We start from the raw sequence: 25,153 nt of genomic DNA on the forward strand, positions 1-25,153 counted from the left end.
ACTGATCAAAAATATAAACGCAACATGTAAAGTGTTGGTCCCATGTTTCATGAGCTGAAATAAAAGATCCCAGAAATGTTCCATATGCATAAATAGCTTATTTCTCATATTTTGTGCACAAATTTGTTTACATCCGTTAGTGAGCATTTCTCCTTTGCCTAGATAATCCATCCACCTGACAGGTGTGGTATATCAAGAAGCTGATTAAACAGCATGATCATTACACAGGTGCACCTTGTGCTGGGGACAATAAAAGGCCACTCTAAAATGTGCAGTTTTGTCACACAACACAATGCCACAGATGTCAAGTTTTGAAGGAGCGTGCAATTGGCATGCTGACTGCAGGAATGTCCACCAGAGCTGTTGCCAGAGAACTTAATGTTAATTTCTCTACCATAAGCCGCCTCCAATGTCGTTTTAGAAAATGTGGTAGTACGTCCAACCGGCCTCATCTGCAAAGCCTGGGTGTCCGAGGATATTATTTTTTCATCAATGAAATAAGAAACACACAGCAATAAAGCAACAGCTCCTTAAGAAAAAAATGACATTTATTTATCATTTTCCAAGGCATTCATCAAACACGTTTATCCATATTTCTGTGAAAACAAGAAACACTTCATCGTCGGTATTAACCAGATACTATGATGGGCTTCTTGTTGTGTACACACACACACACAGAGAGAAGGCTCACCAGGATGTCATAAGACAAGACACTTTGGCCAGCTCAGTTGTACATAGTTATCTTAAGCTACCAACATTCCACTTTAATAGCTTTGGTGAAATTCATAGAATATTTTAAGATTATATTTATATACCACCCAAACTCAACATGAAAAAAGTGCTTTATTAATTTTTGGAATACTTTCAATATTTCTCCAATATCATTGTGTAAAACAAAACACCAGGTCAACCAACAAGGTTCTCTAAAGAAGTGTTGCAGAGCCTGTCGAGTTATCACGGTCAACGAGTCAATGACGCTTTTAGCTGACACACTAGAAAGTTGAGCTACAAAACGTCCATGAAAATAATCATAGGCTAACTATTGACCATTGTCTAAAATCATTGACAGTTTACATTTGGTTAGTACCAAATTGGTAGCATCTTTGATGAACATTCAAACATCTTTGTTGCAAGATAAAAAAAAATGCATGAGGATAAGCATAAATAATAAAAAATACTCTCCAAAAGATACTCTCCTATGAACAAAAACAGATGTCACAGATTAATTGTATGTATTTGGACCGACTGGCGTATGTATTTTCCTTACATAGTTGTACTGGTCTTCAATAACAAAGATGAGGAAAGCCGAGTTGATTTCCTCCTAGGAGCCAAGTAAGCCATGAGTCCAGCAGGTGACACTAAAGCTCCTGCAGCCACTTGACTACGAAGAAGAGTAGTAGTATACAGGTTTATTGCCAGACGAAACAATGTTTTCACTCCTACAACGTGAGCAGTTCATCAATACCATTTCAATTCAGTCATTTTAGGAAGTAAACTGATATTCTAATTCCACATTTGTCTCGTAGAATAATTGGATTTGGAATTTCAATGTATTTTCTGAATTGATTGACCCCAAACCCTGATCCTCGGGAAGTTTAGGTGCACAAGAAATAAAAATGTACTCCGGAGGTTAACTAATTTAACACTTAATTTCAAATAAATTGATTTCATCATTCACACATTTCATAGTGTCAGAAACCGACTTTATGCAAGACAACATTCCATTGGAATATGTTATACTTGAAAGCAACAACAACAACAAAAGTAAGAGTTACATGCAATTCGGCTGCATATACACAGGCAGCACAATTCTGATATTTTTCCACTAATTGGTCTTTTGTCCAATCAAATCAGCTTTTGCAAATAATTGGGCATAATATAAGAATTGGGCTGACTGTAAACGCAGCCAGAGTAGTACAAAGAATCATGAACGCCGAAATACATTCTCACACTGGCGTTTGACGGGCAAAAAGCTGCGAGCGACATTTTAGCAAACTGTAAAGTAAAAGCTGTGAATATAAAAAATTTCAAGATCTGGATGCAAATGATAAACTGAATTGCCATAAACCAAAAGTATTACTGTAAGATGTCATCTGTCTATTATTTTCAAAATATAAAACCTAAAGTTTAATTACTTCACAATCCTAAAATGTATGATTACTGTACCACCTTTCAACATAAGGCCAAAACTTCACACTAATCTGAATTTCAGCCAATTCTTTTCTTTTTAAAAACATACCAAGCCTTCTTCCTGCAGTCAGACTTTACATATCATACACCATCCCATCGATAAAAACATCAATGTATTATTCTCAGTTCTGTTTTGCCTATCATAATTGGTCAGAAAACTACAGTAGGTGTTGAGACATTCGCTTAACTCATATCCCTCATCCTCAATCTATAGTATAAACAGCACCTGTTTCTCAACAGGTAATCACTCGGATAGCAGCCCTCCTAGTTACCAGGTAACAATAAGGAACATTTGGACAAGCAAAGGATTTACAAGAGTCGTTACAGTGCTGTTACGATGCCAAGATTGTTTTACAGCAATTGTCAATTCCCTGGAAAAAGGAATTGTACAACTTATTAGGTCATATTTTACTTCTTAACCAAGGGTACTGCCATCACAGGGGTTACCAAACTACAGGTTTGTGTTGTTCTGTTTGAAGAGCATTTGATTCCTATATCACCTCTGAGATTTATTTTTTGGGGTAGGCTGAAACAAGCAGGGTTTATTAGTTAGTTAGTTATGGTGCTTTTCCATTAAGACTTACCCCACACCAGTGAGTTGCCAGTGTTTTATGTTAATATAGGCTCTAGTGTAATTGTGTTTCCATCAAGAGTGACTTGGGGCGTGCAGAATCAACAACCTCTGCATCATTCAAGCCAGTTGCTTTGTGGGAAGGTGTTACATTTCACAGTTAGCCTTTGCTATGTAAATGCCATCTGAAAAGTTCCCAGGGCCTTGCCTTGGTTAGAGCAGGTCCGCCGGAGCCATGTCCCAGTGAGACAGGTGCTGGCCCACATGTCTGAGCCTTTTGGGTAAATCACTGGGGTAAATCCTCAATGGAAATGCACCATTAGTAAAAATTCTAGTTCAAACATTCGATTTGAGATGTGAAACATGGCGACTGTCTCTACCATCACGATACCATCGTCACTGCAGTGAAGCGAGGACTAATAACTGATGTTCATTGGAAACCATTTTAAAAAAAGATCAATCACTAACAGATCACTTGTTACATTTAAAACACTTCCCTCATTAAAACACGTTGTACTGTAACTGTGTCACATCTAGATCACTCCCCACTGTGTTAGGTTTAAAAACACTCCCCCTCAGTAAAACTCTCTCCTCTGTGTAACATTTAAAACACTAGCACACTGACATGGCACAAAAGGAATCTTAAACTTTGGAACAGTAATGCTTGGACATTGCACTTAATGAAATCACCTTTGACACTTCGTAAATAGAGAAGAGATCTTTGAGAAGACAGAAAAGTAGAGTCAAATTTATGCCATTTAGCAGACACTTTTATCCACAGCGATTTACAGTCATGCCTGCATACATTTTACGTATGGGTGAGGAATCAAACCCACAACCCTGGCATTACAAGTGCCACACTCTACCAACTGAGCTCATTGTTTTAAAAAAACACAAGCGAAACAAACAAGATCATATGATGTAGAAATAAATATAAAGCAAAATATATAACACAGCTGTAGAAAATACACTTTTTACTCAATGTTACATGCAGTTTATTTCTTAGGCTGTTGGAAAATAAAAAACCAAGACAATATAATAATAATTTGGTGGGTGGCTTATATTTGTCCTATTTCACACATGTACAATGTGTATTAATACACGTGTGAATGGGAAATGTGTATTTTTGCATATCCCAACTCCCGAGACACCCTCAGAGTGGGGTCACGGCCAGGGTATGCCATTATCAACGGCGGCCCTGGAGCAATTAGGTTTAAGTGCCTTGCTCAAGGTCACAGACAGATTTTCCACCTTGTCGGCTCTGGAATTCGAACTGGCGACCTTTCGGTTACTGGCCCAACGCTCTAACCACTAGGCTATCTGCCACCCTAGTACACCAACAATGCACAGCGTTTGGAAATCATTGAGTCCACTAGAGTCCATGAATTTACTGATGATTGTTCTTGTCGTCGTTGTACTTTGTTTCTTTGTATCGCTTGTTGTTTGGCGTCGTAACAGTATGTCATTGAGCTATTTTGATCACGTGGATTGAGAAGCAAGTGTGGTATGTATGTATCGATAGAGTTGATTGCACTGAGACACAGATAAATAACTAGTCCCTGGTCAACTACTGACCTCTCCTTTCGCTCTGTCACCCTCCATCTCCCCTCAAGACCCCTGGTCCAGACCCTGGTCCTCCTTCAAAAGAGGCAAGAGGCTGGAATGCACAACGGAACAGGGGAGGATAAACTGGGGTTGGGTGGGGTGTTGGGGGAGGGGGTGCTGTGGTGTGTTGTGCGTGTGTGTTAGCAGTGGGAGTGCTTTGCGTCTGTTAAAGCAAGGTGGTTGTGTGTTGTGCGTGTATTTGAGAGCGCATTAAGAAAAAAGTTAAGGCAGCACCAGAGGAAAGTATAAATATCCACCGTCGACATTTATGAAAAAACTAAACAAGTGTCGAGCCGGAGGGAGGGGAAAAAAGCGAAAGAACAACCACTGACTAATAAAAATCAGACAATAACACTAAAGACTCTTTTAAAAAAGGTGGGCAACAGAGCTATCTGCAAGGCATGCATGATGAACGCACATTAATACTGTTCCGTTTTGCTTGCCGTCCGTCACTCCACTCGTAACCTGCAGAGCCAACAGGGCTTCTGCAGTGAGAGGTCAGGACTGCACTGTATGGGGGCTGGGTCGGAGCAGGAGCCAACCAGAACCAAACTGTACCAGGCCAAAACAACAGATGAGTTCATGACAGAGGCCTGGGGTGTGTGTGCATTGTGTCCTGGTACAGATGTGGTCAAATATATTGGCACCCTTGCACGATTCACTATTTCTTCAAAAATAAGTTGAAATGGAAAACATTGTGTTCAAACATGTATTTGTTTGACTTACAACTGCACAGGAACCCCCCCAAATAAAAAAACCTACATTTAGGTTTTTCTTCAAAGTAAATAAATGGCCTAGACTAATTTATTCAAAATTCGAATTAATTTGGTTGGAGGCAATTTCTCGTTTACTATGTAATTTATCTCACACCTGTGGTAAGTTGCAGGTGCCTACAGGGTAAAAGAAAATAGCCATTCAACCAGTTTTGAAAAGAGAAAACAGAACATTCTGCTCCATAAGGGTGCCAATATATTTTACCTAATCTGTAGGTAGGGGAAAGGTTTTGGTGTCTCGGACATGGGAAATGTTCAGTGGTGCAAGGAGGGCCCGTTGCTCTGGGTTAAGGGGGCGAAGCCAGAGATGTCCAGGAAGACTGAGCGCATGAGGTCGTAGGACTTGTCGGAGAGGTCGGCCACGTCGTCTGACGTCATGCCCTTCGTCTCGATCTTCGGAAGGATCTTCAGCGTGATGGTCCCTAGTTTGAGCATAGCATCATCATCAGTCCAACCATCATTATCTTCAGCACAAACATTATCAGCACAACCCTCATTCATCATCGTGTTTGCATGCAACCAAAAGACAACATCTTTCTATACATGTCATGAGCAGTTCATTTCAAGAGTACCTGTGTATGAGCCATTTCACAATGAATTAAAAACGTGATCTGTACCCGAGTTGAACAGCTTTTCTTTACGTAGGTAGAAGTTACTGTAGGAGGAGAACACGATGGGGATGATAGGAGCCTAGAACAGAGAGAGCGAGAGGGGAGAGAGAGTGAGCAAAACGAAAACGGAGAGAGAGCGAGAGAGTTATCATGACAGTTCGTTCCACATTCCATTCAAGCCCATGGTCCCAAAATACCATTATTTTTTCCAAGATAAGTAATCTACTTTTCAATGATTTTTCCCTCCCTCAGGCAAGACAAAGACAAACATGAACACACAGATACAGACAAATCACATGCATGGCTGAACCAGCTACACACAGACTGTCTGTACACACATCTACCTCCCCTCCATCCTTCCCTCCCCGCCGTCCTTCCCTCCCTGACTGGTGCTGAGAGCTTGAACCATAGCAGAGCGAGACAGACTTCCAACCTTCAGGACAGCCAGACAGCAGCCGTTGAACTGAACAGAGAGAGATTACTGCTGCTTCTTCAGGGCCAAGCTTTCAAAGACTCATCCTTTGTGTATCCCCCACTCTCTCTGTTACCTCAGAAAACATATCTGTGTCTTTCTCTCACCCTCTCTCTCCCCAACGCTCATCCTATATCACCTTCTCTCGGTTACCTCAGAAACCCTTTCCATTACGTGCTCTGCGTCTCTCTCCCTCTGTATCGCTCTCTCCGTCCCTCTCTATGTCTCTCGCTCTGGCTCTTTCTTTCTTTCTTTCTCAGACAAAGGCAGTGAAAATATCTGAAAATCAGATCATGTTCATTCAGTACCCACGCTAGGTTGTCAGCTCCCCCTTGTGTCCTAAATAGGTATAATACCCACGACCATAACCCCATACTACCAGAGCCCCTCTACCCAGTAACCAACACCTAAATCTAAATCCAGATCAACACACACCAACTGCCTCCAAATAGAGTGACCACTGGAATTGAGGCATGCACGCACACAGCCATGCGGCTCACCTGTGCCTGCACTGCCAGGTGGAAGGCTCCCTTCTTGAAGGGCAGCAGGTCGCTCCTCTGGTTCCGTGTGCCCTCAGGGAACACCCACAGCCGGATCTACCGGGGACAAAAGTCAGGGGTCAAAGGTGAGGCCCATGAGGAAGCATGGACAGTATGTCAACATCAGTGGTGGAGATAGACCTTGATACTCAGCCAGAAATTTGAATACAAAACGCACAACTATCAAGTATTCAAACTTGAATGGGTTAAGTTTCAGGACATATTGGCTTGGGAATGGAATAAACCAGTCGCTCAAAGTCTTATGATCTATGTCACTCTCTGGCATCATTGCCAATCAGGCTGGAGTTAATCATGACTTAGGCATGGCCCAGAGTAGAGCAGAAGGCTACATGTATAATCATGTGGTCCCATAGATTAGTCCTGTAGAATTACTTGGTCGTCCAGCATGGTCTTGGCAGCTTCGGCCATTACACTCTTGGCGTCGCTGGTCTTCTTGCGGTTGATGAAGACGATGCCGCCTAGCCAGGACACGATGCCCACCGTGCCCGCGTACACCAGCTCCTTCTTGGCAATCATGGTGCAACGATCTGGGAGAACCTCCATTAGACCTGGGGATTGGAGAGGATCTGTTAGTATCCGTTACAGGATCTGGTAGGATCTCCATTAGACCGGGGGGAGAAAAGGATCTTTGAGAGGATCTGTTAGTGGAAATCTAGCCTATTAGATCCGTTAGAGGATCTTTTAGACCTGATAACTGGGATATTTTATGTTCTGTATGAACTCAGTCATGTGGGGTTGAATCTAACTGAATGATTTGGAATGAGACGATGGCCTTTAACGCACAGTAGCCTGATTAGTATTGAGTCGCCAGAAGATTTTAGGAAATTTTTCTGACCATGAACAGTGGTCTAAAGTTTGCATGGAGGTAAGGACATTCTCACGCCAAGTTCAGTTTTTATAAATGCCAACTTTTGCGGGAAAACTGGTACACGCATGTTTTGGGGTATATTTTCTAAGTACGCAACATTTATAAATGAGGCCCCTGATCGGTTGTTCTACTCAAGACAATAATTAATTGCATCATTACTGTATCTGGGATGAGCTTTGGCCTGTTACTATCTTATCTCACACTGGCCTTGTGAACAGACAGCTATTGAAATATGTCATTTATTTGTGTGGTGGCTGAAGCAATCCGTAATGTTTTTCATTTGACTTCTCTGGTATTTGGTCCTGGGTCTGGTCGCCATGCCTTGCAGTGAGTTGTCTGTAGCTAATGAAATCAGTAGTGTATTGCAGGACTCCATTTAGTCACATTTTGCAACCTTTTGACTTGGCAGCGCGCATATTTTTTTATTTATTGGTCACGTTGATGCAAGCTGCACATTCTACATGGTCACCTCAATCAAAACCATGACCAGGAGGCTAAAACCATACCTTGGTCAAACACTAAAGTACATTATCTTCATGATTCCTGTAATGAAAGTGTCTGCTTGCCCCTGTATCCGTTTTTGCTGGGGCCTGCTGCTGTGTCATGCGAGCCACTCTAGCTCTCCTTTAAAAAGGAAATAATCAATTGTTTTTCTCTCAAATTGATGGGAAAACACAGCTATCCTGTTGTCAAAGTTTGGGAGAGTATGTTCTCAGCTTTCTGTAGGTATACTTTTTATTTCTCAACTCTCAATAGCAACTATTTTACAAACAAGATATTTGATATGGCTTCGAGATATGGAGCGTGCGAAATGCTCATTGGCCATTGCGAGTACATAGGCTTTATTGGGCGGTAAGCTACAACTGCAAAATAAATTGGGACATTACATTTACTGTTAGATTATGGCTACTAGCAGTGGGTATTAGATTTAGAGTTAGCGATCTAGCTAATGTGTTTTGAGTTTCCATTTACTGAAGTGGTGAATTAGCCCCAAATAAATGTGCCTATAATATTAGAGCACATACAGATGCATGCAAATTCATTCAATTCTGCCGCCCTATTTTAACAATAAAATATAACAATAGCACAACTGTCTACCCAAAATGCATGACAATCACTGGATTAGGTTGCACATAAAAACATTTTGTATCACAACATGAAAAGATTAAACGCATTTCTTCCATATCATCTCAGTAGTCTATTACACTTTTTAACAAAGCACTGTGAATGACTTTATAAGATGATTTTTAAGAAATCTATTGCGCCACGCCGCAGAAAAAAAATTGGTGCAACTAAATCACGGGCTGGTGCCACAAACTGAAAAATGTGGTGCCACCAGGGAACATTTTTAGTCTGGAGCCCTGTATTGATCGTTTGAGCGGGTCTGATCTATATTGTTGGCTGGTTGTTTATTTTGGTGTCCTGTCAGCCCAGCCAGGTGAGAGTAGCTGGTTTGATATGGTGCACTCTGGGATAAGGTGGGCAGTATAAAGGAAACGGGGTAACACCTGACTCCTCGATCTGTGTGTGTGTAACCGAGATAGAGCGACCTGTGTTTCCCATTTCGCAGCCAACAAAGTGCTCTTTGAGGGAAGCGGGCAGAGAGAGAAGCTAGGGCAGAAGGCTGGGGCTGTTCATTACAGGATTTGGATCAGCAGGTGGAGCAGTAGTTCATATCTACAGTCGTGGTCAAAAGTTTTGAGAATGACACAAAATACTAATTTTCAAAGTCTGCTGCCTCAGTTTTGATGATGGCAATTTGCATATACTCCAGAATGTCATGAAGAGTGATCAGATTAATTGCAATTAATTGCAAAGTCCCTCTTTGCCATGAAAATGAACTTAATCACCTAAAAACTTTTCCACTACATTTCAGCCCTGCAACAAAAGGACTAGCTGCCATCATGTCAGTGATTCTCCCGTTAACACAGGTGAGAGTGTTGATGAGGACAAGGCTGGAGATCACTCTGTCATGCTGATTGAGTTAGAATAACAGACTGGAAGCTTTAAAAAGGAGTGTGGTGGTTGAAATCATTGTTCTTCCTCTGTTAACCAAGGTTACCTGCAAGGAAACACGTGCCGTCATCATTGCTTTGCACAAAAAGGGCTTCACAGGCAAGGATTTTGCTGCTAGTAAGATTGCACCTAAATCAACCATTTATCGAATCATCAAGAGCTTCAAGGCGAGAGGTTCAATTGTTGTGAAGAAGGCGTCAGGGCACCCAAGAAAGTCCAGCAAGCGCCAGGACCGTCTCCTAAAGTTGATTCAGCTGCGGGATCGGGGCACCATCAGTGCAGAGCTTGCTCAGGAATGGCAGCAGGCAGGTGTGAGTGCATCTGCACGCACAGTGAGGCGAAGACTTTTGGAGGATGCCTCTTCTCTCCAGGAAAAACATCAGGGACAGACTGATATTCTGCAAAAAGGTACAGGGATTGGACTGCTGAGGACTGGGGTAAAGTCATTTTCTCTGATGAATCCCCTTTCCGATTGTTTGGGGCATCCGGAAAACACCTTGTCCGGAGAAGACAAGGTGAGCGCTACCATCAGTACTGTGTCATGCCAACAGTAAAGCATCCTGAGACCATTCATGTGTGGGGTTGCTTCTCACAATTTTGCCTAAGAACACCGCCATGAATAAAGAATGGTACCAACACATCCTCCGAGAGCAACTTCTCCCAACCATCTAATAACAGTTTGGTGATGACCAATGCCTTTTCCAGCATGATGGAGCACCTTGCCATAAGGCAAAAGTGAAAACTAAATGGTTTGGGCAACAAAACATCGACATTTTGGGTCCATGGCCAGGAAACTCCCCAGACCTTAATCCCATCCTCAAGAAGCGGGTGGACAAACAAAAACCCACAAATTCTGACAAACTCCAAGCATTGATTATGCAAGAATGGGCTGCCATCAGTCAGGATGTGGCCCAGAAGTTAATTGACAGCATGCCAGGGCGGATTGCAGAGATCTTGAAAAAGAAGGGTCAACACTGCAAATATTGACTCTTTGCATAAACTTAATGTAATTGTCAATAAAAGCCTTTGACACTTATGGAATGCTTGTAATTATACTTCAGTATACCATAGTAACATCTGACAAAAATATCTCATAACAATGAAGCAGCGAACTTTGTGAAGACCAATACTTGTGTCATTCTCAAAACCTTTGACCACGACTGTATGATGGGAGGTTGGTAGGGATGTGCATCTTTCCCTTTCAAGACGATTTGATACGCATCTAGATACATGGGCGCCGATATGATACAGGAACGATACGTTTCAGTTTTAAACAATTTGCGCGATTCGGTTTGATTAGAGGAAAGCATCAACGTGATTCGGTTTGATGGGATAAGATTTGATGCACTAACATTTGTTGCATGAACACATTCATTTTCCATTCTAAATTAGAATATGCTGCTGATGGAGCCCATGAGCTGGACTTCTCTCTCTCTCGCTCTCTCTCTCTGTGTGTGTGAGTGAGTGAGTGTGTAAATGTAAACTGAGTGTACGAAACATTAGGAACACCTTCCTAATATTGAGTTACACCCCCTTTTGCCCTCAGAACAGCTTCAATTCATCGGGGCATGGACTCTACAAGGTGTCAAAAGCGTTTCACAGGGATGCTGGCCCATGTTGACCCCAATGCTTCCCACAGTTGTGTCAAGTTGGCTGGATGTCCTTTGGGTGGTGGACCATTCTTAAAACACACGGGAAACTGTCGAACGTGAAAAACCCAGCAGCATTGCAGTTCTTGACACACTCAAACCGGTGCGCCTGGCACCTACTACCATACCCCGTTAAAGGCACTGAAATCTTTTGTCTTGCCCATTTACCCTCTGAATCGCACACACACAATCCATGTCTCAAGGCTTAAAAAGTCATTCTTCAACCTGTCTCCTCCCCTTCATCTACACTGATTGAAGTGGATTTAACAAGTGACATCACTAAGGGATCATAGCATCCACCTGGATTCACCTGGTCAGTCTGTCATGGAAAGCGCAGGTGTTCCTAATGTTTTATACACTCAGTGTATGTCTATGAAGGCACCTGAGCTGAGCCATATGGGAAACTGGGCATCTACCACCCCAGTACACGACACACTGAAGTAGTGTGAAATGCACTCATAAGGAACATGTAAATAGAGGCTTTTTTGCTGGCGTTCTATAAGAACTCCCCCCTGTTCCGTCACCAGGGGAGTAAAGTGCGAGTGTTCGTTCACGAAAGGTAAGCTCTCTCTCGCGGTCACACAATCTCCATCCCGCGCCATCCATCCATTCCTCCCTTTCTCTCCTGTTGTCAGTCTCCTGGCTTGCAGCCTGCTCACGCCACTCAGCCAACACCCAGACACACACCAACTCCGCCAGCCAGCAGTGAAGGCGAAAACACACTGAGGCCAAATTAGCAGCCTCACGACAGAGATTTAGGGGGTATGCTAAGAGATGAGGCACACACACACGTAGCATAACCTAGACCCTATAGGAATCCAGTAGGAGAGACATGCTAAGAATTCCTCTCCTCCTCTGCTCACTGACACCTTGAGAGACTGACTTCCCAACTCTGAAAAACAGACCGCTCATCACAACATGATCTCCAAAGACGTTTCAATCAAAAGGACTTTACAATATACACAAAATCTCCCAATACCCAAGGTGATCACTTTTGATGTGAAAATGCACAACATAATCTGCACTCTATACAGCCAGTCAGCCACCTCCTGGCACTATTTAGGGCTAGTGCTGCACAATCCTCTGGTGCCAAGCATAATGCATTTCATATTGATCCTGGCTTTTCCCTACAGTCAAATACACCTGTAACCTCATTATCTACAAAATAATCCACCATCTTAAAACAGTGCTGTTGATTGATTACATGCACCAGTCTGGCCCTAGAGTTAGGCTTCAGTCTCTGTTGGATTTGGACTAACTTCCTTAGACAGCCATGTCAGTGATCACGTCTAGTGTGACGCTATACCAACTGACAGTTGTCAGTCTGTACGCATAGAAACCATTAGTGTATCCCCATTATACTCTTCTGTCAGAATAGAGTGCCCTGTGACTGCACTCAAACCATTACTAGAGGAATCCCTTAGGACGTGAGCTATGGAGGGTCAAATGGAGTTAGTGGAAAGGGAGACGCCCAGTGTTAGCATACAATACAAGTTTGATTCATATAGGGGAAGCCCTGATTCTATCCAAAAGTGTGTGTGTATGTTTTCAACCTTCCCAAGTTCTCCCATGTCACCCCGCTCCTCCGCACACTCCACTGGCTTCCAGTCGAAGCTTGCATCCACTACAAGACCATGGTGCTTACCTATGGAACAGCAAGAGGAACTGCCCCTCCCTACCTTCAGACTATGCTCAAACCCTACACCCCAACCCGAGCACTCCGTTCTGCCACCTCCGGTCTCTTGGCCCTCCCACCCCTATGGGAGGGCAGCTCCCGCTCAGCCCAGCCCAGTCCAAGCTCTTCTCTGTCCTGGCACTCCAATGATGGGACCAGCTTCCCCCTGAAGCCAGGACAGCAGAGTCCCTGCCCATCTTCCGAAAACATCTGAAACCCTACCTCTTCAAACAGTATCGTAAATAATCCTCACTTAACCAGCACTTGCACTTGACCCACCCCCCCTTCTAGCTCTGACTCTACTGATAGCTACGTTATTGAGGTACTTTCTATGCCTGTGATATGTGGTTGTCCCACCTAGCTATTTTAAGATGAATGCACTAACTGTAAGTTGCTCTGGATAAGAGCGTCTGCTAAATTACTCAAATGTCAAATGCGTGGATCTGTGTGTGTGTGTGCAGGCACGTCCGTCTGCGCGTGTCCGTCTGGTCATCTGTTTGTGTGTCCCGTACCCAGAACGTCAAGGGAGCTCTGGTGGTTGGAGATGATGACGTAGGGTCCCTCTGTCTGCAGGTGTTCCAAGCCACTCACGTCGAACCTCAGACCCAGGAAGTACTTAACATGACGAACCAGAGCACGGACCACCCTGGAGACAGGAAAGAACACAGCAATGTTCAATTCAATCTTGATCTGAAAACCATTTTCAGTGTTAAACGATCCGACTCTGCATCCATGAGTGTTTCAGAGCACCAAATCTGCTCCCTCAGTGATCAGCAACGGAGCAGACTTAATGCTCTCAAACACTGCTACGGTCTCAATTAACTAAGGCTGTGAGAAAATACAAGATTTGTCTGTTTGTAGCAGTATGTTGGACTGAACGAAATGTGCTCAATAAGTAACCTAAAAGCTCAGATGAAGGTAGAAGAGGCCGACACGATAGCTTTAATAAAACAAGTGATACGAGAAAGCAGTGTGCGGATTTCTCTTTTCTTTGAACTCCATAAGTAACCTAACATACATTTGAAATGTTTTGACTGTTCAAGTACTCGCATGATTTTTGGGGGAGTACATTATTATTTTCATGTATTTTTTTACTCACTGGGAGAAAAATAAAATTGCACTTCTATATGTCAAAAGTGCACAACAATGCCTAATTTATCATAATCATTACAGATAACAAATCCTAATTGCTAAACTAGCTCTAGTGCCGAGTTGGACCGCCGTTTTCCTCCAGAACAGCCTGAATTCTTCGGGGCATGGAAACATTGCTCAATTGGTATCAAGGGACCGAACGTGTGCCAGGAAAACCTTCCCCACACCATTACGCCACCGACACCAGCCTGTACCATTGACACCAGGCAGGACAGGGCCATGGACTTATGTTGCTTACGCCAAATCCGGACTGCCATCAGCATGATGCAACAGGATCCGGGATTCGTCAGACCAGGCAATGTTTTTCCATTCCACAATTGTCCACTGGAGCCGCTTCTGGAGTCTTTTTTTAGCTGATAGGAGTGGAACCCGGTGTGGTCGTCTGCTGCAATAGCCCATCCATGACAAAGACCGACGAATTGTGCGTTCCGAAATGCCGTTCTGCGCCATTATATGCCTGTTTGTGGCCTGCCTATTAGCTTGCACGATTCTTGCCATACTCATTTGACCTCTCGTCAATGAGCTGTTTTCACCCACAGGACTGTTTGTTTGTTTGTCGCACCCTTCTCGGTTAACCCTAGACACTGTCATGCATGAAAAGCCCAGGAGGTCGGCCGTTTCTGAGATACTGGAACCGGCGCACCTGGCACCGGCGATCATACCACGCTCAAAGTTGCTTAGGTCACTCGTTTTGCCCATTCTAACATTCAATCGAACAGTAACTGAACGCCTCAATGCCCGTCTACCTGCTTTATTTAGCAAGCCACTGCCACATGACTCAATGTCTGTAGGAGCAAACCACCATTTGTGAACGGGGTGGTGTACCTAATAAACTGGCCAATGAGTATATTCAGTCAATAAAAAACTATTGCCATTTAAGATTAATTTATTGAAACCGTAATATCAACTGGTTATATTATACTGTGTAACACAATCTTCAAAAAGGCAGTAACCTCAGCAATGGTGCTTGCTTGTAGAAGCCTATGGCTGTGCAATGACATAGCCTCTTATTTCCTGAGCCCTTATCACATTCAAGACACCCATTTAATAGCATGAAAAAAGTTGCCGGTGCAAAGTAATGCACGTCTGGACTCATTTTTGAAACAGGGCCGGTTTTATTTTTTTTCGCAAAGAATAAAATAAATATATACACACACACACACACACACACACACACACACACACACACACACAATCCTTTAAAAAATATATTTTCCTTTATTACTTTCCAACCCCACCACCCCTCCCCTAATTGGAGTAAACTAGTGAACAACGCTTAGGCCTCTACTTCCAGCTTACACATAGTATATACAATTTTATGGACACAGTCAATTTTACAATAGATCTATTTTGTTTGTTTTTACTCCTGAACTCCCTCTACACTCAACCTCTCATGATGTCCATCCGGTTTGCTTCTATATGCCATATCTTTCAAACTGTGCTCTTTCACAAAAGTTCTTAACCTATAAACGTATTATGGACACAGTATGTTTTACATTAGTTATCTTGTTGTTATTAGTCCCAAACGGGGCTTAGTTTGGCGCGTTGAAAGACAATTTTTTCAGGGTTACAAAACAAAATGTGTCTTATTTTCGATATAGGCCAACAGATGTTCAATTAAGTTTATTCTGCCGGTTCTGTCAAATTTTCTAAATAGATTAACAATTCCACATTGAAGACTACATGGTGATTAATTACGGCCACGACATCTGTTTGATGAGTAGGCCTAAACTTGATTCTGATGAAAATACGCTCCGTCTTTATCAAACTAATGTTTTTGCATATTTTCAGTGTAGAACCTGTCTATGTTTATTGAGGGAGATGGGTTATAGCCTACGCTAACCCATTCTAAATGGCACTAGCAGTTTGCAAAGTAGCCCAAGCGGAAAATAGACGGGACGCAATTATTCCAAAAGTTTCAGCTCGTTTTGGAAAACAGTCCTGTGTTCTCATTAAACACTTCCATATTTGGATTCAAATAAAAAAGAACACATTGCTGCTGTTTAATGTTTCAACCAATTCATCTGGTTGTTATATCTATACCCGTTTTTATTCTAAGCCAATCAGATGTTTCATTTATTAAGTTGACAGTTATTTGCAAGTTCCCAGTAACTTTGGTGTTGAGGTGATCCTCAGAAACAAATTATCATTTTTTTGTTGTTTTTTTAACCTTCTCAGATAAGTGCTCATGTCACTTAGAGGAATATATCTTTTTTTGCTACAAAAGTTTTTATAAGCATGCATTTATGTATGCCTAACGGGAGCTTGTGTGCGAACTCGGCACGCGTGTGTAGAGGGAGTGGTCGGAACGCAATTGAGGGAGTGAGACATGGAGGGGAAAGGGAATTTAGAGAAGAACTGATGCTTGCCTTGGTTTATTTTTTGTTGTGGCCCACAAATGCACATGTACAAATGGAACACTAGAGTCAAAGCAAATGAATGTCTTCAAGACCAAAAGTCCTATTTTTCTCTCAGGACAAGCCACATAGCACATTCCACCAAATAGTTTTTCAGCAGCAGATTTTTTTTTTTTTTTTTTTTTTTAATCTCTGCTTAAAAAGAGAGTTTTGTCGTCCGTTCGAATACTCATGTTCATCCCTACAATAATGGAGCTAGAACATTGTCTGCTGCTGGCATCACATGTACCATTACATACAAAACATGGTTAGGCTAGATGAAGAACATTGTCTGCTGTTCTTGTTCTTAAACAACCACAATAAGGGGAAGGAAATGGCTCTCTGTAGGTTCTCTCTCTGTGCCCTGTCATGAAAGCAATCAATTGTGGCCGTCAATCCAACATTTTCTACTGTTATTTATTTAGGGAAGTCAAAACATTTTTTGTATAAATTTAAGAATAAAACCAGATATAAACTATGTAGAAAAGATACTGGAGCTATTTACATTTTTAAATAAGCTCATCTTTGGAGAACCACCCGAATAAAAAAAACTACAGTCAGGGAGAATCTAAATGTCCAAAATTCCCATTGATTTTGTTATAACGTTTGAGTCACTCAGATAGCATAAGAACAAGGCATAAGCCATGGCAAAATGTGTAGAATTGTAGGAAATTAGTTTTAAAGGTAACTGTCCAGTGTTTTCAGATTCTTAGGAAATATGACCTATAATTAATGGTAAAAAAAAAAAAAAAGTAATTAAGTATGTTAAAATGCAGCTTTTCTGTGTTTATTTATTTGTACCCCATTAGCTTTTGCAGAAGCAGCAGCTATTCTTCCTGGGGTCCACAAAAAAACACAAACATGACAAGTAACAAAACACTGATAGACAAGGACAGTCACACAAATTTAAAATACAACGATATACCAACAATACAACCAAAATATTATACAAACAATACAACTCAAAAATAATTGTGTGTGTGTGTGTGTGTCCCCTCACAGTCCCGGCGTTCCACGAGTTGTTGTTTAAATCAGTTTTTTAAAGGTAATTTTGCTGTTTGGTTGAGTAATTGGAGATGGGAGTTCCATGCGATCATGGCTCTGTATAAAACTGCATTGCTGTGAATCTGTTTTGAACCTCGGGACGGTGAAGAGACCCCTGGTGGCATGTATGGTGTCTGAGCTAAATGTTACTTGATTATGCAGACAATCTGGAATTTGTCACAGTAATATTCCTCAAAAAAATATAAGAGAAGCAGGTAATCTCGTCAACCCTCAACAAGGAAAGACTGGCATCCATGTTGTTGATGTTAGTTCTGTATGTGCAGTTACGGCAAGGCGTGCTGCTCTGTTTTGAGCCAGCTGCAGCTTTGCTATCTCTTTCTTTGCTGCAGTTGACCATATTACCGGACAGTAATCAAGATGAAACAAGACCAGAGCCTGAACAACTAGTTCAGTTTTTATAACAGACATACCCCTCCCTATCTTCACAACAACTCTGTCAATATGACTTGACCATGATAATAGACAATCCAATGTTATACCTAGGAGTTAAGCTTTCTGTAGGAATGGTGTGGGGGTACCCAAACAACAGAATGGTGTGGGCATATATAGGGCTGAGGTGTCATAATTTTGTCAGCCAGTAATTATAATACAAATGAATGCCATTCTCACGGTAACTGACCGTTAATTAACATAAGCATGTTTAGCGTCTCCGAGGTTCCATGCATACAAGCTGCTGATGCGCGACTTTGGAACAGCTACATTTTAAAAAGTCGAATAAATCAATTTTATATAGCCAACACGTCACAATAAAATCCATTATTTATTTAGTTGTGATAGGCCTATAAAACTGGGAATTTCGTAGAAATCAAAACATAAGGGCTGTACGATGCGACTATATTGATGATTTGGAAAAAGTTGCAAAAAAAAGTTATGCACTCTGATCCTCGCGCTTGCCATGGAGAGAAAGAGACAATTGCACTGCTGCTCTGCTTGTCAATGGAAGGTGGAATTAAAATGACAGAATTAAAAGTGAAATGAGAATGAAGATCCAAAAGGTTGGCTGCTATTTACGTTATAATCTGATGTAGCTCAGTTGGTAGAGCATGGCGTTTGCAACGCCAGGGTTGTGGGTTTGATTCCCACGGGGGGCCAGTATGAAAAATACAAAAAATAATGTATGCACTCACTAACTGTAAGTCGCTCTGGATAAGAGCGTCTGCTAAATGACTAAAATGTAAATGTAAATGTTATGTGTAGGCTAACTGTAGGACGGTGAGAAGCGCAGTAACGTTATTGCTAGCCTCAATTAGCTAGCGTCTCTCGGTTTGATGCATTCAAGATAGGTGCTACGTAACCGGATGGGATGATAAATAACTATCAAGAAGTTGGTCTAGCGAGCGATAACAGTGGTTGCGGTCTCTCCCTCCGTGCCTGCGCTGGTGCTCCGAGCCTCCCATGTTTTACTCAAACACACCGAACGGCCTCCGCTCCCTAATAGCCTACTGCTGCTCGCTCTGTGCCTCTCACGCTCCCCCTTTCTCCAGGGCTCCGGTTTAATAAAAACAAATGTGCTTTTCTGCCGCTTCCCTCACTCGGATCGGACCGATTGTCCTTTAGCATTGTTCGAGTTCCAACAGACAAAAGGTTCAAAAGTTCCAATCAGAGGTTTGTTTGGACAAGGCTGTAGCAGGCATGGAAACAGGGGCAGACTGACAGAGGGGGATTTGAGTCCATTCAGGAGGAGAGAGAGAAGGGCATGGGGAGAGAGAGTTGACATAATCCAGTGAGAAGGGTTGACAAGAACACACTAAACAGCAGCACGTCATGGTTCACTATCACACCGACAGGTCTGTAATACTGCTGACACTTGGCATCATAAGTCATTCCCCTTGAGCAGCTAGGAGGCAATAGGTTAGTTAGTGTCAAAATACCCTGTTTTGTTTTCATCACAAAACTCAGTGTGATAATTCACAATGGAATCTTGGCGACTGTTGACAGCAGCATTACGATTCCATTTGTCTGGAACGTCAGATAGGGGATCAGACAATTCCGTCGCTGTTCTGGCTGAGGCTGAAGTGACTCTTCAGTTGGCTTCAATGTTTGCTACGTTGCATGACGGTTTGTACTGAATGATACGTTTCCACAAAACGGTGCGCAACGTTCTTTAACAGCCTTTATGGTACGTTTAAACCTATTTGGTGGGTGTGGCGAGGTGAAGCCTGATCAATATGGGTGTGACCATCTGAAATCGCAAAACTCGTGCAGCAGACCATATGGCAGGGATCATTACATTTACATTTTAGTCATTTAGCAGACGCTCTTATCCAGAGCGACTTACATGAGGATTTAGGGTTAAGTGCCTTGCATAAGGGCACAGACAGATTTTTCACCTAGTCGGCTCATCAACTAGATTCAGCCGCTGGTCGATTTTTTTATTGAACGGATGGTCAGGATGCCGCAACATAATTACAAATAATTGGTAGACTGCAAATTGACTGCAAGAAGCCCAAACAGATATAATATTAAACTAAAACATAATTTAAAACCTTGCTTATTTGTATATGATCACGTCTCTCTATTATGCGTGGGAATACTTGAGAACAGATTTCCCAAAATAAACTCACTTGAAGCAGATTTCATGGTGCTAAAAAAATAAAACAAGTGTCCAATGAAACATTCTTGCTCAGAAAACATGGGGGGCCAAATTCGGCCGGGGGCCGCAAGTTGGAGAACCATGCCATATGTTAACTGCCCTCTGGGCCACCATAATCACAACGTTTTTCCAACTTATCGTTCAGTACAGTACCATTTCCATTGAATTCAACGTTGCACACCATTCTGTCGTACTGAACACAACCCTGGGTCAGTCACAGAGCGAGCAAGGGTCAAAAACTTCCCAATTCCCACTACTACAAATTTGAGGACAGGCTGTGCCGTCCTTCCATTCCAAATCAGTGAACTCTTTCTAATATGGCCTGCCCCGCCTCTCTATCTGTGTCAGTGTCTGGGTCCCTGTCGCTTTCTCTTCTTCTCGCACGCCCACTCTCCCTCTCTGTCCGTTTCTCACACACTTGTTAGCGACAGTGAATAGGGTCCAGCGCCGGACACCCTTTAGGTTAATAGAGATAGAATGCTGCCTGGTGCAACATGACACCACTGCCAATACTGCTGATCTGCACGCCTGGCTGTGAAATGGTTCAGTTATTCCAAGAGTACTGAGCCTGAGCCAGGTCAGCCTGCCCTGCCCTGCGTTATCACTAAACTAACAAGGCCAACAGGCAGCACATGCTGGCGGAGGCCATCCATTGATTTCTAGGGGAAGACATAACAACCAGTCGGTAACATGACCCCAACCAGGAGGGACATTCAGTTCTATCTTACCCCCACCTCTCCTCTCTTGGTAATTACCGGATACAGTCACTCGTGTCCAATAGGCCGTGTCTGTCCACAGTACAATACCCAATCCCTCTATCCTAAATTAAATGGCCAGTTGTTACTTGGCAACCATCCTAAACACTTTAAAAAATGATTTATTCTCGATTCCAACATGGATGTGGTAGTATTGGTTTAATTTAGACTAAAATCATTGCCATTTTGCTTTGCATGCATTAGCCTTCCAAATAACTAATCTGAATGAATGGAAATTTCGTAGTCTAATGTGTGGGGCTAGCCTAAAGATTCCAACCTTACGGTCGCTGTAAGTAGGCTACATCTTCCCTGTAAGGCCGGAATGACAGGCTGCCACTATCAGGACACCACGGAGCCGGCGCGAGATATAGCTTGGAAAACGTACCTCAATCCAGGGATGGGAGATGGCACTTTACTCTTAATTATTCCGTTATCCAAAATGATACAGAGAAGATTGAAATACTGCTCGTTTTTAATTAAACTGCCGTTTTCATCAGTTTTCATCCTAGGCTAGTTAATGCTAAAGCAACCCCTTGGAATCGACTACACTTCCAGTAGCTACCCACCCCAACGATAGACATCACATTTTCATGGAATAAAATGGGCTGCTATAGCATTAGCTAGCCCAGCATGCTAACGAAAACAGCAGTTTAATTTAAAACTAGTAGTATTCCAATCTTCTCGATTCATCGCTCACGGATAATTAGGAGTATAGCGACATATTCCATTCCTGGATTGAGGTACATTTCCAGCCATATACCGCACCGGGCTCCGCTGTCCACATTCTGGCATAGCACCGTTCCGACTAGTCACGAAACATGGCGATGTCTTCAATTCTGTAGGCCACGCCATGCACATTTACACAGGAAAAACCTAAACATCCCTTGTTTGTCATGAATGTTGAATTAAAGTATATTTGAATTTACTCTGCCAAATGTCAGCTGTTAGAAATTTGAGACAAAATATCCACAGGAAAATATTATTAAACATACTTCAAAACAGGGGTCTGTGTGTGTGTGGCAATCAATAAGTGTTTGCTCATGACCAAAGGCACGTGCACAATACTGAAGTGCATGCATACTATAAGGTGTTTACATGGTTTTATGCATGTGCCAGTTGATTATAAAAAAAAGATGGGTAAACAATACTTTGTGGATATTTGTCTCAAATTTCGAGCAACTGAAGGACCAACTGTAGAGACAACCAGTAGAGTAAGTTCGAATCTAATTGTATTAAACATGCTGGTTTGTAAGGGAAATGTCCACGATTTTGCAGTGGTTTGTTTCAGACTGTATACCAATAATTGGTATCAAATAAAGTTTTATTAGGCAATGTTCCGAATAGCGAGAAGAAACGAACGAAAGTCGGATTCCAATGGCTAGTATGGGGCATGATGCTAAACTAAAGGAATTCAGTTGACATTAAACCAACTGATGAAACCAAACATCCTCTTTCCTTGGTCCTGTTTAGACTTGAAATATTGACACACAATCTATGCCAAAAATCATGGATTAAAGTGGCATTTTCTGCAGTCTATTGTTGATTTACATCTGTGCAAAAAAACACACGCCTGTTGGATATGGTGTTCCAACCCGGTTTCCAGCCACGAAATGTCGGGCCCAGAGGCCATGTCTGGATGCGAGGTGACTCTAACGTTAGCAAGCTAGCTAGTATTAGCCGCCTAGTTCAGAAAGTCCCAAACATCTGGCAATTCATTTGCAGCTAACTAGCTAAGTTTGCTTTCTTTCCAACCGCTGGAAAACTACCTCGCATTACGTTACAAAATGTTGCAACCAACAGGTGAAAAGAATATCAGCAAAATGGCTTATTGATAAATTAGGGTAGAGCACAGATTGATGTTATGTTTGCATTATTTCAGTATTTGGCAAGCTAGCCATCTTCCATTCACACGATCAAACGAAACGTTAGCTAGCAAAGCACGGCTCGCGCTGTTGTGCAACCTGGAACTTACCTCATGTTTTCAACGTCCCTGCCGCCGCATTTCATTATACTAAGCGGAATCGCAATCGCACCCAAAACCATCATATAGGCCACGTAGAAACACTTTTTAAAATAAAAAACAAAGGTGCTGCTGGTCCATAGCAGAAGTGGGACCAGCAGCATTAGGAATACCCAGAGCGCATCCATACTGATTCCTTCGAGGATATTGCCAGAAAAAGCTGACGTTACTGTAGCTAGTGTGTGAGCGGCACTATGGCACCGACTGACATTACAACTTCCAAGGCAAACACCACTTGTGCACAACTCGTTCTCTATGTGAAAATAACGCGACCCTTTCAACCGTCAACAACAAATATGACAACACTTTTCAGTCGACGATGGCGCAGGCAGCCTCAAGTAGTTGTTCCGATATGAAATTCGATTGTTTCTTCTGTTTCCGGTGGCACACGCGTACGGTTCTTCTGCAAAGATGGGCAGTATAAATCCCGACGGTTGAGGTGCCATAATACCCATAAAACCTAGCGGTCAAACAGGGAAATGGTTCCAATCGTTTTTCCACTATTACACTTACATACTTAAAGGGAATTTTAGAAACACTTCAAATAAGGGCTGTGTTTCCTGTAGACTTACCCTGGCGTGACGTTTTGATAACCATGTAAGACTCTCGGACAAGGTGACTTTTATCAATATATTTGTCTCTATTTACTCTCAGATTCAAAAATGCTAATTAGCATCAAATTAGACATCATGCAAGACTACAGATCTCTGCAAGCTCCTGGCATCATCTCTAGCTGACACCTTTGCTAACATGTATTGTGTCAATTTAAAACTTGCACAAGACAGTTCACATAATTGTCCATAAAAAAAATTCACCCAATGTATTCATTACTAGATTTAGCTAACATTAGATAGTTAATGCAGAGATTCTTACCTTTGCCTTGATTCAGCAGTCTTGTCCAGATCATCATGGTATTCGTAGTTCTTTATGATAGTTACATTAGCAGCAATTAGCATTTCATTTTGGGGGGGTGAATATATTGATAAAACTCACCTTGTCCTAGAGAGATTTACATGGTTATCAAAACGTCACGCCAGGGTAAGCCAACACGAAACACAGCCCTTATTTGAAGTGTTTCTAAAAATCCCCTATGGGAAAAATGAATGGTGGAAAAACAATTGGAACCATTTCCTTGTTTGACTGCTAGGTTTTATGGGTATTATGACTCATATTGTGGTACTCTATTTCTGTTACATGTATTTGAAATACATATTTTAATTACTTCTGATGATTTTGTCATTTAAGTTACTCTGGGCTGAACTACACTCTAATGTATTTTCAAAATACTGTAATTTGTATTTCCAAAATACTTTTCTATACCATTTTTTTATAGCGGTTCACATTTTGTGGTCTGCCTTTCACCCTGCATTGGTAACAGAAGTCTGATAGCACTATGGATCGGTGTGATAAGAGCATCTGCTAAATGAACAAAATATAAATTTATATGTAAAAATATTGTTAATTATTTGTTGAGGGAAAATGTACTTAATACGATTGTTATATGTTATTGTCTCACCTAGCTATCTTAAGATGAATGCATTAATTGTATGTTGCTCTGGATAAGAGCATCTGCTAAATGACTAAAATGTAAATGTGATAATGAACAATTGCAAAGCATGCTGAGTATTATTCTAATGAGTTCCACCCCCGAAACAAGGCCAATAATAATACCCAGTGTCCTTTGCAGTTCATTTTGGTTCATCTGGAGTACTCACTAAACACAAATGCTTTGTTTGTAAATTATGTCTGAGTGTTGGAGTGTGCCCCTGGCTATCCGTAAATAACAAAAACAAGAAAATTGTGTAGTCTGTTTTGCTTAATATAAGGAATTTGAAATGATTTATACTTTTACCTTTGATACTTAAGTATATTTTAGCAATTCCATTTACTTTTGATACTTAAGTATATTTAAAACCAAATACCTTTAGACTTTAACTCAAGTACTCAAATACTGTAATAATGGTTCCCTGAAGTAAGGGAAGGTAGAAGCTTTGTACTGTGACTAATATTTTCAGGTAAAAAAATGTTTTTCATGTCAAGTCATTAAATTTAAAATAACATTACAGGTTCGAGGTAGCCTGGAGTCATTGCATTCAGCTAATGACTTAGGCTGCTGATCTCAGTCTCTAAAGATTTGGTTAATTCTGTTTTTATTAGGCATGTATTTCCAAAACAAAGCAGC

The 25,153-nt window shown here is 41.9% G+C and overlaps 2 protein-coding genes across 2 annotated transcripts in view; one reads left to right on the forward strand and one right to left on the reverse strand.

The window, feature by feature from the left end:
• Window positions 1-534: 534 nt before the first annotated feature.
• LOC311099695 (1-acyl-sn-glycerol-3-phosphate acyltransferase alpha-like) lies at window positions 535-23,433 on the reverse strand. Its single transcript, XM_084140428.1, has 6 exons — window positions 22,924-23,433; window positions 13,503-13,636; window positions 7,155-7,330; window positions 6,723-6,818; window positions 5,757-5,829; window positions 535-5,561 (listed from the first exon to the last, which is right to left on the reverse strand). The coding sequence occupies exons 1-6, from the start codon at window positions 23,097-23,099 to the stop codon at window positions 5,395-5,397; spliced, it is 822 nt and encodes a 273-aa protein (XP_083996554.1). The 5' UTR covers window positions 23,100-23,433; the 3' UTR covers window positions 535-5,394.
• dipk1b (divergent protein kinase domain 1B) overlaps window positions 22,045-25,153 on the forward strand; it is a gene marked incomplete at its 5' end in the record, with an annotated part of 39,328 nt that continues 36,219 nt past the window's right edge. The window contains one exon of the mRNA XM_084140426.1: window positions 22,045-22,162. Within this exon, the coding sequence (XP_083996552.1) occupies window positions 22,055-22,162 (108 nt within the window). The remainder of the gene's footprint in view (window positions 22,163-25,153) is intronic.

Source organism: Coregonus lavaretus, assembly GCF_964263955.1.
Source record: "Coregonus lavaretus genome assembly, chromosome: 24".
In the NCBI taxonomy this organism is placed as follows: Eukaryota; Metazoa; Chordata; class Actinopteri; order Salmoniformes; family Salmonidae; genus Coregonus; species Coregonus lavaretus.